The sequence below is a fragment of the Staurois parvus genome, unplaced genomic scaffold, assembly GCF_062004578.1.
Source record: "Staurois parvus isolate SC_StPar_1 unplaced genomic scaffold, SC_StPar_1.0 ptg000066l, whole genome shotgun sequence".
Classification (NCBI taxonomy): Eukaryota; Metazoa; Chordata; class Amphibia; order Anura; family Ranidae; genus Staurois; species Staurois parvus.
Window position 1 is genome coordinate 9,178,104 of NW_028317862.1, and position 17,702 is coordinate 9,195,805.

Here is a 17,702-nt window from a genome sequence, read left to right on the forward strand (position 1 = left end):
TCACCCTACACAAGAAGAGAGTGAGCAGCATTGACCAGTATTTATTACAGGATGCTCCTTCACAGAGGCAAAGTTTCACACCGTATTAATGTACTAAGTACACCAAGATAAAAGTAAAAATACACATGCCTCATGTATTTAGACAATATTTGCTTATCCAGGAATTCAGCTTTAACTGGAATTTCAAATAATGGAATTACAAAGCTACTTTTAAAGCCCAACTCCAGGATAAATCAAAATAACTGTTATATACAGCTATCTTTAGGTGATTTGGCACTGGCAAAAAAAAATAGGCTCGTAGGGACTCCCCCTGTACATCCCCTCCCACTTCCAGCTAGATTTGTAGCAAGCAAAAAGGAGATCATAACAGCAAAAAGGAGAGACCTGTGCCCTGTAAAAAAAAATCCTATATTCCCTATCTTAAAAGTACAGGATAAAGGTTTTTTTTTTTTTAAAGGGTTAGTTCATCTTTACCAAAAAAGATTCCCAAGTATATAAGGGATGTCTGCAGATGAAAACAAGCTGTGCAGCTTTCACCAAAAATAATGCCCCTACTATAGGAGTAGGTTATTTACCTACCACAAAGCCCAACTGGAAAAACTCCCAGGATCTTGCTAGGTAAGGTCAGACAAGAGAACATGAAATATAGGTCTCTCTTCTATAAAACAATTTCCACCATATTTCCAGTGGATAATTTCAAACATATGAGTGAAGTAGGCTTCAAAGCCCTCCAATCTGTTATACTGAGCTGCAGCACAATGACTGAGCCTCCTCTGTGATATACCCTCCACCACCCAAAGCACCAAAAGCTCTTACCGCATAGATGGACTTCAGGATTTAGGAGATAAAACCACACTTATATATAAAATTATCCCCATACAGGATTAGTGAAAGCACCTGTCCCAATTCTACTCATAGCATACATTTCCTCCAAGTTAGGAGTGTTGCTATGGGGGCTAAACATGTCCCAAGCATGGCACATTTATGATCAAGTGGAAGGAGGTCTCTTATATTATGATATGTCTATACTCCAACTGGTACTTGTGAAAAGGTTTATTCAGGACATCCTCCTCATATTGGGTGGGGACGTACAGTATTTACAGTGCTTTATGCAAGAACTTAATGACCATGAATATGGTAATACGTTATCAAGAGTATAGTAAACAAATTATCTTTTTTTGGACCTTTTGATTATAGTTAAGTAAAGAGTCATTACAACTAAAATCTTTTTTTACAAAGTGATATAAAATGGGTACATTCCTGTCATCCATCTGTTTCTGGTGCAAGAATATCACAGACAGAGCTGCAACTAATGATTATTGTCATAATCAATTAGTTGGCCGATTATTGTTTCTATTAATCAGATAAAAACCTCAATATGCCATTTTTTGTTTAATTTACATAATAACAAACAAAATAATAACAAACGCAGTGTTACACACAAATTGCAGAATAAAAAAAAGTAAAATTTACATAAAGATTACACAGAAAAAAAACTAATTTTTCTTGAATATCTATATGCACTGGTAAATATAAGTAACCAGCTATATGGATAGGGAACAAAATATCTAATCCACTCCCAGAACAACAGAAGAGGTACACAGTACAGAGGTGGTACATATCATGAGACTCAGAAATCAACATTTTTATTTAAAAATAAAACTTTAAAAAAGGCTTAAAAACACAGTTTTGCAGAATTTCAGACATGGCTGTAATATAATAGTATGCATGACAGAGTCCGCTAATACAAATTACCTGCGTCTGCTGTCTCCAAGTAGCAGCAGCATGCTTTTTGTATCACCAGTCATGATGGTGTTAAACAAAAAAATAGCCCTATTACAGTACAAAAACATATCTGCAGCTCAGCTGCAGATAATCATTGCTATAAGGGGTTAATTTATAAAGTACTATAAGGGGTTAATTTATAATGTGAAACAGTGAAGGTATAGCACTCAATACTATACTTTGCAGCTGGCTATAGGGGCACTCTGAAGGCAGGAGGAACCGGACGCGCCCTGGGGGAGCCGAGAAGAGGAGAATCTGAGCTGCTCTGTGCAAAAGCATTACACAGAACAGGTAAATATGACAAGTTTGCAGTTAAAAAAAATATCCAACACTTACAATCACTTTAAGGGCTCTGTGAAGAGAAGATCAGCATGTGAACCCAGAGAAACTGGAGGCTGATAGACTGGAGGTAATATGAGGCATTACAATTAAATATAAATTATACGTTTATCAGTATTGTGCATTATATTTAAAATGATTTTATCCATGCAAAAAAATTCAGCCTTTAGTACTACTATATTACACTGCTCAAAAAAATTAAAAGGAACATTTTTTTAATCAGAGTATAGCATCAAGTCAATTAAACTCCTGGTATATTTACCTGGTCAGTTAAGTAACAGAGGGGGTTGTTAATCAGGTTCAGCTGCTTTGGTGTTAATGAAATTAACAACCAGTGCACTAGATGGACAACAATGAGAAGACCCCCAAAACAGGAATGGTTTTACAGGTGGAGGCTGCTGACATTTTCTTCCCTACTCATTTTCTGTTTTTTCCTTAGTTTTGCATTTGGTTAGGGTCAGTGTCACTACTGGTAGCATGAGGCAATACCTGGACACTACAGAGGTTGCACAGGTAGTTCAACTCCTCCAGGATGGCACATCAATACGTGCCATTGCCAGAAGGTTTGATGCGTCTCCCAGCACAGACTTAAGATCATGGAGGAGACAGGCAGTGACTCTAGGAGAGCTGGACAGGGCTGTAGAAGGTCCTTAACTCATCAGCAGGACCGGAATCTGCTCCTTTGTGCAAGGAGGAACAGGATGAGCACTGACAGAGGCCTACAAAATGACCTCCAGCAGGCCATTGGTGTGAATGTCTCTAACCAATCAGAAACAGACTTCATGAGTGTGGCCTGAGGACCCGATGTCCTCTAGTGGGACCTGTGCTCACTGCCTGATACCACAGAGCTCAATTGGCATTTGCCATTGAACACCAGAATTGGCAGGTACGCCACTGGCACCCTGTGCTTTTCACAGATGAGAGCAGGTTCACCCTAAGCACACATGAAAGGGTCGGTGGAGAACGTTTTGCTGCCTGTAACATCTTTCAGCATGACCGTTTTGGTGGTGGGTCAGTGATGGTCTGGGGAGGCATATCCATGGAGGGACGCATAGACTTCTACAGGCTAGACAATGGGACCCTGACTGCCATTAGGTATCGGAATGAAATCCTTGGACCTATTCTCAGACCCTGCACTGGTGCAGTGGGTAGTGGGTTCCTCCTGGTGCATGACAATGCCCGGCCTCATGTGGCGGGAGTATGCAGGCAGTTCCTGGAGGATGAAGGAATTGATACCACTGAATGGCCACCATGCTCGCCTGACCTAAATCCAATAGAACACCTCTGGGATATCATGTTTCAGTCCATCCAACGCCACTAGGTTGCACCTCAGACTGTCCAGGAGCTCAGTGATGCCCCGGTCCAGATCTGAGAGGAAATACCCCAGGACACCATCCATCATCTCATTAGGAGCATGCCCCAACATTGTCAGGCATGCATACAAGCACGTGGGGGCCATACAAACTACTGAGTATCATTTTGAGTTGCTGCAACGAAATTTCAGCAAAATGGACTAGCCTGCTGCATAATTTTTTCACTTTTTTGGGGTGTCTTTGAATTCAAATTCTCTGTAGGTTGATAATTTTTATTTCCATCAAACGATGGCGGAGCCATACGTTCCTAACACATTACCCAATCCATATCAGTATAGATATCCAGCATGATATTTTTCCCCATTGAGATCTGATGTGTTTTCAAAGTGTTCCTTTAATTTTTTTGAGCAGTGTATAAAATATTTAAACACCCCCTCTCCACACTTCATATAGCATCAGGTCTGACTCCCAGTTACAATAACCCATATATCCTACCTGGGAGTATATTTATTCTTAGGCTCCACACACAGTTGCAAAAAAAAAAAAAAAAAAAAAAAAAACCCGCTAGATTAAAAAAAAAGTAGCATTTAGCAGTTTTTGTTTTGTTTTTTTTTTTTATACGGAAAAAAGCTCCCAAACTCTACAAAATTTTTTTCTGCTCCTAAACGCTTGAATAATGCTACAAGCCTAAAATAGTATGCATGGACACATAGGAGAGCACTATTTAGCTTCTAAGAGCAGAAAAAATGCTGATAACACACACACTGTATATCTCTTCTGTTATTCTCAGAGTAGATTAGATACAGTATTTTGTTCCTGAACCATATTAGTATTATTATACAGGATTTGTATAGCGCCAACAGTTTGCACAGCGCTTTACAACATTACAGTTACAATACAACTTGGTACAAGAGGAAACAGAGGGCCCTGCTCGTTAGAGATTACAATCTAGAAGATATAGCTGGTTATTTATATTTACCACTGCATATACAGTAGATATTCAAGAATAAACTGTCTTTTTAAACTGTACATGAGTAACTCCACTTTTGAGGAAAAAAAAAAAATATTCCCCTCTGGGTGATCTATGTACATTGCAATTATTTTAACAAACTTTGTTGTAGATTCCTACCTTTTGTTATTCTGGAGAAATAGCTGTTTGTCTGTGTCCATGTGCAGAGTGAGTCTGTATGGGAGTGGTTTTGTAATTATCAAACAGCTTCTGCACCTGCAGGGCTCTAATGAGGAAAATTACAGAGCCTGCATCCCTTTAGACGTGTTTCCCTTTTAGGAGTATCTCACCAAAAATGCTATTTTTGTTGCAGGGGATGCTCAAAATCTAATTTGTATCATAGTGCAGACTTCAGGAAAAATCAATGAGCCAATAACACAAGCAGGAAATTATATACCTGGGGGGCATTCTGTACACAATCTACATACAAAACACGTGCAGGCAGCCACATTGCAATCTACAGAGAATTACAGCACTGCAGATTGAAAATGGAAGGTAATGTTTGATAACATTTAATTACAATAGGACTTGTGTTATAATTGTATACACTATATTTTTTTTTTTGCAAATTGTTTTTCCCACCCAAGTGGAGTTATCCGTTAACCAAATTATACGCCAAACTTTTTTTGAGGTTTTTATCTGACAAATCGAAACAATAAATGGGCCAACTAATCGATTGTGAAAATAATAGTTAGTTGTATCCCCAGCTTAAACAAACAATGACAAAATTACTGTTTACGAAAACTGAATTTGCTGAAAAATGGAATACAAAGAGGTCTAAATATATGACTAAAGTCGTGCATGGACTAAGTTATAGGATCTCTCAATTAGCATACAATATTTAAATGTTCAGAACAGAATAAAGATCTGGTTAACAAAGTGGTAATTAAAGTGTTTTACCCATAAGACTGTAAAAAGGCACAGTACTAAATTAGTTTGCTGATGAAGGCTGGGAGAAAAGGTGGTAAAAACACACAACCAAACAGCTGTTAGACAAAACATTTTATTCAGTGCCTTATGTTTATTACTCTGGATGCGAAACCAATAATGAAAGTTAATGATTTGAAGTTTCTTGCAAAAATCTTTGTGCTAAGCAAATGATCAACAAACTAGATTCAGTGTGTCACAGATAAAAGCAATGCTAATCTGAAGTACAGAGGTATTTGCAACCAATTTTATATCTCACAAAAGCATTGTCTAAGGTTTTCAGTTAAATCTTATGTAACTGAAAAGCAAATGTAATCTTACATTTGAAATAATGACACCTGCCCCATAAAGGTTCAATGATATTAAAATCTGAATACTCTCTACACTATATTGCCAGAAGTATTGTGATACCCCTCCAAGTCATTGGATTCAGGTGTTCCAGTCACCTCCATGGCGGCAGGTGTATAAAGTCAAGCATCTAGGCATGCGGACTGCTTCTACAAACATTTGTGAAAGAATGGGTCACTCTCAAGAGCTCAGTGAATTCAAGCATAGTACCATGATAGGTTGCCACCTTTGCAATAAGCCCATCCGTGAAATTTCCTTGCTACGGTCAACTGTTAGTGGAATTATAACAAAGTGGAAGCAACTGGGAACAACAGCAACTCCACGTAAAATGACAGAGCACTGAAAAACACAGTGTGCGGAAGTAGCCAACTGTCTGCAGAGTCTATAGCTAAAGACCTCCAAACTTCATGTGGCCTTCAGATTAGCACAACAGTGCATAGAGAGCTTCATGGAATGGGTTTCCATGGCCGAGCAGCTGCATCCAAGCCTTACATCACCAAGTGCAATGCAAAGCGTTGGATGCAGTGGTGTAAAACATACCGCCACTGGACTCTAGAGCAGTGGAGACGTGTTCTCTGGAGCGAGAAATCACGCTTCTCTGTCTGGCAATCTCATGGACGCGTCTGAGTTTGGCAGTTGCCTGGAGAACAGTACTTGCCTGACTGCATTGTGCCAAGTGTAAAGTTTGGTGGAGGGGGGATTATGGTGTGGGGTTGTTTTTCAGGGGTTGGGCTTGGCCCCTTAGTTCAAGTGAAGGGAACTCTTAAGGCATCAGCATACCAAGACATTTTGAACAATTTCATGCTCCCAGCTTTGTGGGAACAGTTTTGGGATAGCCCCTTCCTGTTCCAACATGACTGTACGTCAGTGCACAAAGCAAGGTCCATAAAGACATGGATGGGCGTGTTTGGGGTGGAGGAACTCGACTAGCCAGCACAGTACACAATACTTTTGGCAATATAGTGTATATTAGGACAGTCACTGACCTACATCCACACAAATATTTATATCAACCCAAAAAAGGAGAAAAAAAACCCAGAAAACTGGGTTTTCTGTAACATCAGACTTCCAGGTCTAAAATGTGACAGTAACCAAATATCTTTAGGTTCTATGCATGCATTTAGCCTGTAGAAGCAACTGTTATCCTATGTGTCCATGCACGTTAGGTAGTCTAGAGGTGCTTTTCAAGCTCAGCATTCAGGGGCTGGGAAAGAAAAAATCCTTGTTTTGCAATTTTGAGAGCATTTTTTCTGGCAGATTGCTAAACTTCCCCACCGTCAGAATGCACTGATCAGTGCTCTGTAAATAAACAATGTTATTAACAAGAGATTTATATAAATTAAAAATAAATAAATATTTGGTTACTGTCTCATTTTGCACCTAGAAAGTTCCATGTTACAGAAAACAAGTTTTTTATTTTTTCTTCTTTTTTGGGTTGACATAGGTATTAAGATCTGGTGGTTTGGGCAATGAAAGGTATTTGATTTCATTTTGTTTATGATACTGATCTCGGTAATCTAAACATTATCATCTTAAAGTACAGAAAATTATTTATCTTGTGATGCACATAGTCCTGCAATAATTCTGCAATTTTAGAGGCTATTACACTAATAGTTTGGACAACTTTCCTGATTAATCTACAATTTGGGCACAAGCCTAACATCCTTTGAACTTTGTAGGCTGCCCTATGTATGTGGAAAACTCAACATCTTTATAGGCATCAACATATTTTTGTAAATTTATAGGACACGACAAGACTTTCCAGTTTTAGTTTTAAATCTGAACTCAAAACTGTGAAGTTGAACATTTTTCTAATGTGACAATTCTATCACTTTATAGAACCTGTAGCTTCTTAGCAACTCTTAAGTGGGGTACATGCTATGAGAAACAATGGTATTAACTTGAATGAAAATTCCCAGACAAAGGCAAATGGTCCTTCTTTTGTACGATTTCAATGTTCGTTGCCACCTTCTTCTGGGTCATTCTTTGCTTTTTTTCTATTCGATTTCCATATGACTACTGTACACATTGAGCAAAAAATGGACAGTACAATTCATGTACAATCAAAATTTTCTAGCTTGCACTTTTGTTTTTTTTTTCATCCAAACAGTCGGAATTGCTATCGAAAGCACTATACTAACGAACAGATAACTGGCCGATTGTTCCTCATACAGAATTTTTCTTCCTATTTTCTTATAGTGTGTACCCAGCTTTACTATATTGACAAGTCTGTCTGTAGATCACCTCAAACCCGAGACAGAAACATAACAGTTCAAGCATCTATACTGTATTCTGTAGAGGTAAACCACAGAACAATTACCGTTCATAAGCCTTGATCTCTATTTCTATAAAAAAAAGCAAAAGATGCACAACAAACCAGCATTTTAATGTACTATTTTAAAGCATACTTATCACCTACACATCTGCCTGCAGTAATCAAGCAGGCACAATAAATCAATTTGCATTACCTTGGAGCACATTTATGGTGCTTCTAAGAGCTTTACCTCACAGGTATTTCCACAAATTGTAAAACAGTGCCAATGTATTTCATTCACATGGAAATTGACAGGGGGTATCTTTTGTTGGTCTCATACAATACACTGCAGCTTTCACATATGCTGCAGAATAAATAGCAAACTCTAATTTGGCCTTTTTTTAAAGTAGAACTTTATGCTAGAAAATGAAAATGTGCCAACAGGCAGGATTTTTAATACAGAAGAGACATGCTTACTTTCTTCTGCAGTAAAGCTACTTAGTGCCTTCCCGCCCCTGTACAGTAAGCTGTGTAAGAGCAGGTGATTGTACAAATTCAGCAATGCCGAAGTTAATGGAACGCCTGCTCGTGCTGGAATGAAGTCATTGCGGGCTGGCCAATGACAGCGGCCAGCAATCGAGACCCAGAAGCTGACTGCGTGAAGATGTCAGCGGCAGGCAGGGGAGTTCCGGGGACGGCGTATTGTTGGACTCAAGGTGAGTAAGTATAGTTATGCTTTAAAGGGAAAATTCATGGAAAAATATAGTAAATAAAAAAAATTATAGCATATACAATTGCTACATAAGTCATATTATAATTTGATGTTATGAAAAACTTTCCCTTCCAAACTGCATAACTGTCATTTTCTGTTAATCACTTCTAAAGGGATGATGACATTAAAACCTCTCTCATCAGAACCAAAGTGAATTAGTAATGTCCATTCAGAATCAGTATCCAAAGACAAAGTAGAACAAAAAGCTTTTTTCTTCTGAGCAGAAATAGGTAGGAATCTGCAACAAAGTTTGTTAAAATCCTTGCAATGTATATTTATCACCCAAAAAAGATTTTTTTTTTGTCTCAACAAAAGTGGAACTATGGACACAACCTTTTTGCTTGGAAAGAGACAGGTTAGAACATAAATTTATTTTACTATTATGGCCCCACTGGAGAGATTTCCTTAACCCTATGTCTCATAGGAGCAGCAGGTGTCAAGGAAATAGGAACGGAATGAGTAACTCTCCAACAAGAACACAACTGATAAAAACATTAAAGTGATTCTAAATGCTTAATTTTTTTTTTTTTGTAAGAATTAACAAACATGTCTATACTTACCTGCTATGTATAGTGGTTTTGCACAGAGCAGCCAAGATCCACCTCTTCTTGGGTCCCCCGTTGGCGCTCCCAGCCCCTCCCTCCAGTCAGGTGCCTCCACAGCAAGCAGCTTGCTATTGGGGGCACCCTCTGCTCTGTGTGTCCATTCACACAGAGTCACGGATTAACCACGCCCCCTCTGCTCATTGGCTCACTGGCTGTGAGTTGACAGTTGATGTTGCACAGAGATTTTTTACCTTCATGCTCAGAAGGCATGAAGGAAAAAACCCTTGAGCCTTTACAACCACTAAGTACTTTACAACATTTTCCATTCTGAAGAAAAATATCTAATGCCACACTAGGACAATAACCTGATATACGGGACCGCAAGTTTTAGTCTTCCCAACGTCCACTTTACTTTAAGGGGTTTGATCAACCCTAAACTCCCTAAATGCAGGCTTTAACTTTATTATACTTAGCTACAGCATCAATGCGTTACACAACAGAAAAACAGCAACATTATATAGTACACAATTGGTTCAAAATAGCTACAACTAGTGTGGATATTAAAAAAGTATCCTTACCCGACTGCAAGACGAAATCAATGTTTTTATGTGAATTGCACATCAGCGAACAATCTTCGTTTAAAGGATGAAGGCATTTCTGCGTCAACCTCTTTCTTGCAGTTTGATTGACCCTTTGAAAAGATTCTGAGTTTTTATCTTCGCCTGATTTTTTTACTTTAAGAAATTCAGGTAAAAAAGCAAGTTGATCCTTGTCCCCAAGTAGACTTGTTCCATCACATTCACTTGGGCACAGCCCTTCCTGTAATATTTGCTCAGATGCAGTGTCCATTTTTAAGCCATTGCAGTGTTCTTCGGTAGGTGCAACACTGGTCTTTGAAAAGTCATTTCGGGAAGACCTGTGTGCTGAGAAGGGTCTGTGAGCTGGTCTTTGAAATGGGCGCCTGTTGTTAAGGATCTTTAGAAGTTGTTCATACTTTTCTTCATTTTGCAGCATTTCATTCAGAACACAGATGGGCGATTTGTGTGCATCCCATTTATTTTTCCCAAGTCTTTTCAGGTGACCTCGAACATGGTTTGATAATCCAATTTTTGTATCAAACCAGCCTCCACACAGAGCACATGTGTGCTCAGAAGGGCTCTCTGATTTCTCTATTACTATTGGCATAAAGAGAAAAATGTCAAAATTGGAATGCTTATCAGAACATGTTACATACAATACAACCAGGAAATTATTAAATCCATTCCCCTACCAATCTGAATATGAATATGTCAGATATCAGAGGAGAGGGGGGGGAGGGGAGAGGAGAGGGGGGGAGGGGAGAGGAGAGGGGGGGAGGGGAGAGGAGAGGGGGGGAGGGGAGAGGAGAGGGGAGAGGAGAGGGGGGGAGGGGAGAGGGGGGGAGGGGAGAGGAGAGGGGGGAGAGGGGGGGGAGAGGGGGGGAGAGGGGGGGGGAAGAGGAGAGGGGGGGGAAGAGGAGAGGGGGGGGAAGAGGAGCATGCTCTAAAGTTTAGATGATATGAAATATAAAATTAATTAGAGATAATACACATTTGTACTTTATCACAGTGAAATAAGCAATGCAAGCTTTGCAGAACAATCTTGAGTTTTACTAAAAGTTACAAAAACACAACCCACCTTTCCTTACACGCTTTGTTGGCGTTCCTGTCCTCCTGAAGTGCTGCATTTTATCACTTGATGCAATTTGCTCTGGAGACACCACGTGGCGAGCTTCGTAGGTTAGTCCCGCTCTGTGCAAATGTCCACGAACATGATTAGATAACCCAACACCTGTTTCAAAGGTTGCAGGACAGTATGGACAAGACTTCTTTTCAAGAGCTAAATCACTCCAGTGGAATATACTGTGGCCTGGCAATGCAGATTCTGCATTTTCCAAATCAACATCAGACATTTCATGCATGTAACCATCTCCCTCACCATCTTCATAATACTCAAAGTAAAAGCCATCATTACTATTGTAATGCAAGCCCTGGTCTTCATTGAGCTGAAGATCTTTAGTTTTGTCTTTAAAAATTGGGTAAACTGCTTTTTTTGCTGGACTGTTGTATGCATCATCTGGAGATTCTGTGTTATAATTGCAAATCTCACTATTGTCCCATGAATCATAATCGTCTTTTTTATCAGAGGGGTCAAGTTTTTTTAGTACAACATAAGTCACTTTTTGAAGGAAATCTGGATAGCTATCCATATCTTCTTCTGTCACTGGTCTTTCCAGGTCTGCTCTCCGCACCCTTTTGACTGCTACCCTGTCTTTGAAACCAACTAGTCTACCTGGGTGACGGTTATGAGGATCCATAATCAAGCATTCTTCCTGAAGATCAGGATCAGGTGAACTGGAAAGCTGATGTGAAGAATTACCTTCTTCCTTTTTTAAATTCAGTGGATAAATGTGTGATTTTTTCAACGTTTTGTAGCCATCCCACTTCTGATTATAGATGTAGGCATGATTTATCCTTGCATGCTTTTGTTTCATTTTAAAGTACCTATGTTTTTGGTCATTGCTAGTGAAAAGCAGAGATTTATTTGGGGAAATTGAAGGACCACTGACAACAGATTGAGCAGCACTTTTTCGAGCTTTTTGTATCTTGTGTTTTCTGTACAACTTTGTAAAACTGTTACTTTGACCAAGGGATCCATACGGTCTCTTCATATCTTGCTTTAAGACAGAATTCTTTGGAAAAGGGGGCTGTTTCGCAAACTCTTTACTCTCAGATTCAAGTTCATTATCTGAAAAACGTTCTTGTTTAATTACAAGGGGACCATTAAACTGGTCTAAAGTAGATGACGGATGTACATATTCAATGTGCTTTTTTAAAATATAGCGGGTTGGTGCAGTAAATGAACACATCTTACAGATAAATGTTGTAGGCTTTTTAGATGAAAGGAAATATGAATTTTTCAATGTCTTTTTCTGATATTTCCTTTGGGGTAGATCAGAAGTTAAAACGGAACATTTTACAACAGCCCCATGAGCAATACCTCTATGACACTCCAATTCATTTTCAGTAACAGCCATGAAGTTGCACTCTTCGCAGCAGTAATATCGCTTGTCTTTTTCATGGGTTTTGGCATGCTGAACAAACGTCTTTGGGCAGTTGGTTCCAAACACACATTGTGGGCACTGCAGACGGGCACTTCTACCTTCATCCTGGAGCTCTTTGAGTTCACGGATTTCCTCCATCAGTTTCTGTCGTCGTTCCTGGTGAATAATCATATGTTTAAGAAGTGAATTTCGGTCTCTAAAAGTTCGCCCACACTCTTTACAAGCATATGGCCTTGGAACATTAAGGTGTCGAAAGTGATTATTCCCATCCAGGTGATACATCATGTGCCTGTGAAGGTGTTTCTTCTCCCTAAAATTCACATTGCACTTTGTGCAGGGGTAAAACGATGGCTCTTGATCACTAGTGCATGTCGGTGGTGACTGTGACCCACAACTTTGTACATCACTGGAAAAGAATGGGTCAACATGAACAGGTGAGGTTTCTCCAGAATAATCACAAACAGGGTTATAAATATAATGATTGAATGCCTCTATAGCCTCTTTTGGAAGATGTTCTTCCGTGTCATCAAGAGAAGATTCAGACTTTATCTTCATTAACGCATACTTATGTGGAGCTACCACTTGCTCTTCATCACTCTGTTCCATCATATCTACATTTAATAGCTTTGATTTCTTGGAAATATTGACATCATTATAAGCATCTTCGGAATAGCAACGAGTTATCTTACTGCCATCCATTTTTCGTTTACGCTTTTTTTGTACCCTTACAACACAGTTCTTTTCTAATTCCTCCATTTTATCATTATTTACAGAGTCCCTCTCGGTACTGAAGTTAGCATTGTTTGCTCCTACAGAATCAATAGCAATAGAGCAACCTTCCATCTGATTTTGTATCTCATTCGCAGGTAACTTTTTCCTATCATTGCACTCATCTATTGGCCCTACTAAAGTGCTATCCAATCTGGCATTACTCCCATTAGATATTTCACAACCAACTGAAGAGGAGGTAGGATGTTTAAGGTTGGAATGGGTTTCTTTCTTGGCATGTGCTACATCAGGTATCAAGAATAAAACTTGCTGACTTGACATTTGTACAGAGTTCTTTGTAGGTGGATGAAGATCATAAACTACCTTCGAAGATGAACACAAATTTGTTTGCAGACCCACAGGGTGGTCTGTGGATAAGGAAATACTGTCTGTATTCAGGATGGAAGTTTTATTTGAGGAGTATGAAACTGGTCCATTAATATTTTCTTTAGGCAAAACAGGATTTTCACTAGAGACAGTAGTAGCACCTTCGTGGATTAGTAGAGCACCCTGGATTTTGCTTAAGGCTTTCTCAGGCCTGTCCCTTGATAGTTCTTCAGGCACATTCAATGAACTACTTTTCTGAACAGATTCACAGGCTTGTATTTTCTTATATGTTACATTTTCCTCAACAGAGTTGAAATTGATGTCCTCTTTGAGGAGCTCATTAGCATCAGTACTTTCAGCACTTATTTGGGACTCCTCCATACTGTTTTTCTTCCCATTAAACAATCTCTAAAACAGAAAGAAAAGGATAAAGTATATATTATTGCTTTAAAACAATTGGAATACATAATCTTAGAAATGCTGAAATTAAACCTCCAATACATCTTATTACTACATATAAGCAAATTCTGAGAATATGTGAAAATTGCGCACCTGTCCAGTATTTCGAGCAAGGTGACCTATATATACATCAGTTGTGCCAATAGCATAGTACATTTTTGTAAGAAAAGAAAGCGTATCCTTTCACTTTATACACATTGCACAATACCAGCACAAGCTGGACCGCAGTAGTCATTGAGCTCTTTGACCCCAAGCAAACACAAATACAAAGACAGCTTGATTCCTGTGAGGATCAAGGCAACGTGATCAAATCAACATAAAAATGGTTTTGAGAGCTATTTACCTCCTGGATCATAAACTGATTTTGCAGAAAGCAGGAAAACTAAAAATTCTATCCACTCTTGATTCACCAGAATGACCGATTCCTCCAATGTGTTACATAAACTGTTGCACGGTTTACAAAAGTGGGTATTTGAACGGTGTAAAATTCTTGGTGTAAATCTAACTTTACTAAGAAGCTAGATCAGGAGTAGGCAACCTTTTGAGCATTATGCGCCGCAAAATGTTTTCAAAGAAATTGAGAGTGCCAGATTTTTTATAATGTAAATGCTGTAAACGACATTAAGAATAGTACAAAATTATCACTGAGCTTTCAGAGGTCAATAGTAAGTGGTAAAACAAATGGTAAGTGGTACCCTTACCCGGCTGGCATATTCATTTCCACTATACAGTTGGAAATAAAGTGTGAGTTGCTAACAGCTTAATAGAGTTCTCTCAGATCTGCCCTAATTCCTGCCCTATCACTCCTCAGATAACCCTATTTCCTGCACCTTCACATCTCAGTTCAGCCCCGTTTCCTGCAACACCAGACCTCAGATCAACCCCAATTCCTGCATCTTCATATCTGAGATCACTACAATTCATGCAACTTCCCACCCCAGATCACCCCAAATTCCGTCAACATTACACCTCAGATCACCCAAATTCTTGCACCTTCATGCCTCAGATGAGCCCCAATTCCTGCACCTTTTCCTGTCAGCTCACCCTCAATTTCTGCACCTTCACACGTTATATGAACCCTATTTCATGCACCTACATAACTTCGATCACTCCAGTACCTGCCCCATCACCCCTCAGATCACCCCTATTCCTGCACCTCCACTTCTTAGATCAACCCAATTTCTGCCTCTTCACACCTCTTATCAGCCCTGTTTTCTACACCTCCACAACTCAAATCAACACCAATCCCTGCACCTTCATATCTCAGATCACTACAATACCTGCAACATCCCACCTCAGATCACCCCAATTCCTGCACAATCACATTTCAGATCAGCTCCAATTTCTGCGCCTACAGACCTCAGGTCAGCCCAATTCTTGCAACTTCACACCTCACATCATCCCAATCCCTGCCCCATCACAGCTCAAATCAGTCCCAGACCTGCAACTTCACATCTCAGATCACCACAATTCCTGCAACTTCAGATCTCAAATAAACCCCAATGCAATTACATTCACACCTCAGATCACCCCAATTCCTTCCCCTTCACACCACAGATCACTACAGTTCCTGCAACTTCTCACATCAGACCAATTCCTGTACGATCACATTTTAGATCAGCTGTAATTCCAGCACCAGCAGACCTCAGGTCAGCCCCAATTCCTGCAACTTCACACCTCAGATCACCCCAATTTCTGTACCTTTAAATCTCAAATAAATCCCAATGCAATTACATTCACGCCTCCAATCAGCCCAGTTCTCGCACCTTCACAATTCAGATCAGCCCAATTCCTGTATTTTTAAATTATTAATTCTCAAAAGCTGGTTAAATATCAGTTCAAAATGAGAGCAGGCAGCCTGGGGCATCCGACTTAACACCAGGGCCGTATCTAGCCTGTCTGATGTGAGGGTGTAGGAAAAAATGTCAGGGGGCAGAGGATCTGAGGCAGGGAAGAAAACCGTGTCAGTAGTTTGCATGGCAAAGTACAGGGTTAAGCAGGGCAGAGGACAGGAGGTCAACAGGGCAGTGGACAGGGGGCAAGAGGGTGGAGGACAGGGGTCAACAGGACAGTGTAGAGCAGTCAGCAGGGCAGTGTACAGGGATCCTCAGGGCTGACAAAGGTCAGCAGGGACAGGGGCCAGAAAAGCAGATGATGGGCTTTCAATAGGGTGGGAGGACAAGGTAAGCAGGGCAGAGAATGGAAGGTCAGCAGGGCAATGCAAAGGGGTTAGTACATCATAAGACAGGGGCCAGCAGGGCAGTGCACAGGGGTCAGCAGATTGGAGGACAGGGGTCAGCAGAGCAGAAAATGGGTGGTCAGCAGGGCATGGGACAAGGGTCAGCAGAATAGAAAAGAGGGGTCAGCAGGGCAGAGGACAGGAATCAGCAAGGCGGAAAACAAGGATGAGCAGAGCATAGGACAGGGTTCACCAGGGCAGATAAGAGGGGCCAATAGGGCAGATGGGGTGAACAGGGCAGAGGCCTAAGGTCACTGCTATCAGGGCATTCTTAAGAGTTCCTTGACCCCACATAGCCAAGATCAGATTCTCTTACAGACACAGTCTTCACCTGCACAGTGTGTAACTGACTACTGCACATGTGCTGCTGTTCCAATCTGGGGATTTCACAGGTCAGAACAGCAAAATAGCAGGAAACTAAACACTGTGCAGATGGAGCCCGTCTGCAAGACAATCTGATCTCAGCTATGTGCAGTACAAAGATCTCTCCTGCACATTCTCTGGCATATGTCTGGCATACGTGCCGGGGGTTGACGACCCCTGAGTTAAATCCTTAACGACAAACTAAAATAGGTATTTTTAAAGACACTTCTTTATAGCCTAATTGCATTAAAACACTATTTTGCTCTGGAAAGAGAAGGAAATTGATAGATCCCTGTCAGTCAGGTTTTATTGGCATTCTTTCCCTGTAGAATTTCCCTTCACTTTCTATCAGCACAAAGTTATGGGATACTGTGTCAATGAGGGCTCTAACAAACGTATTTTAGTTGAGTGAAGGGTTAGAAATGACAGTTTTTAATGCTGATCTTCCCTTTTTGTTATATTGTCTGCCACATGTCCCACTTCTTGTGCCAAAATCACAGGGACAAGTAAATTCTCTCCAGTGGGGTCGTAGACAAAATTCACTAGAAATCATTTTTTTCCTAAAAAGGAGAGCATTTAAAGAAATTCTTTCCTTTAACAAACTTGCATAAATTAAAGTGGTTCTAAAGGCTCAAGGTGTTTACCTTAAAGTGATACTAAACCCAGGACCCTGCATTCACTATTTCTGGTCTCCCACAGTACACAGAAAATGGAATTATTTTAGTAAATATAAACTGCTAAATACCTTTTCTACTCAGCAGTTAGAGCAGTCTTGTGACTTCAGTAGAGCACTGGTTAAAGTTTGTAGAAGCAGTTTTCTTTCTGCTCTAGGAGGATGTGAAACCTCTGACCCTCTGTCTGGACAGTGCAGATTGGCCCTGTGCTGATCACATGCACCCTTAAAAGAAAAAACCAAAAAAAAAAAAAACTCTAGCAATACACACCAAACTGAGCATGTGCCCATAGGTTCAGTCTGTATCAGGTGGTCATTTCAACAAGAGGAGGGGCAGAAAAGAAAGAGTCAGTCTTTTTACACAATGCAGAGGATTAACCCATTAGGTTCCACAGTGAGTATAACAAGCATGCTTTATTGCATATACAGACTGATTTTACGGTTGTGGGTTTAGTAACACTTTAATGTATTCTTAATATATTCTATGCATTAAGGTAAA

At 40.0% G+C, this 17,702-nt stretch overlaps 1 protein-coding gene across 10 annotated transcripts in view; it reads right to left on the reverse strand.

Annotated features, from left to right (window-relative positions):
- ZNF644 (zinc finger protein 644) overlaps positions 1–17,702 on the reverse strand; it is a 95,395-nt gene that overhangs the window by 14,189 nt on the left and 63,504 nt on the right. For all 10 annotated transcript variants that reach the window (XM_089668920.1, XM_089668924.1, XM_089668922.1 and 7 more), the window contains 2 exons: positions 10,949–13,877; positions 9,871–10,467 (listed from right to left, as the gene is read on the reverse strand). In XM_089668920.1, coding sequence (XP_089525046.1) covers positions 9,871–10,467; positions 10,949–13,850 — 3,499 coding nt within the window. In that variant the 5' untranslated portion in view covers positions 13,851–13,877. The remainder of the gene's footprint in view (positions 1–9,870; positions 10,468–10,948; positions 13,878–17,702) is intronic.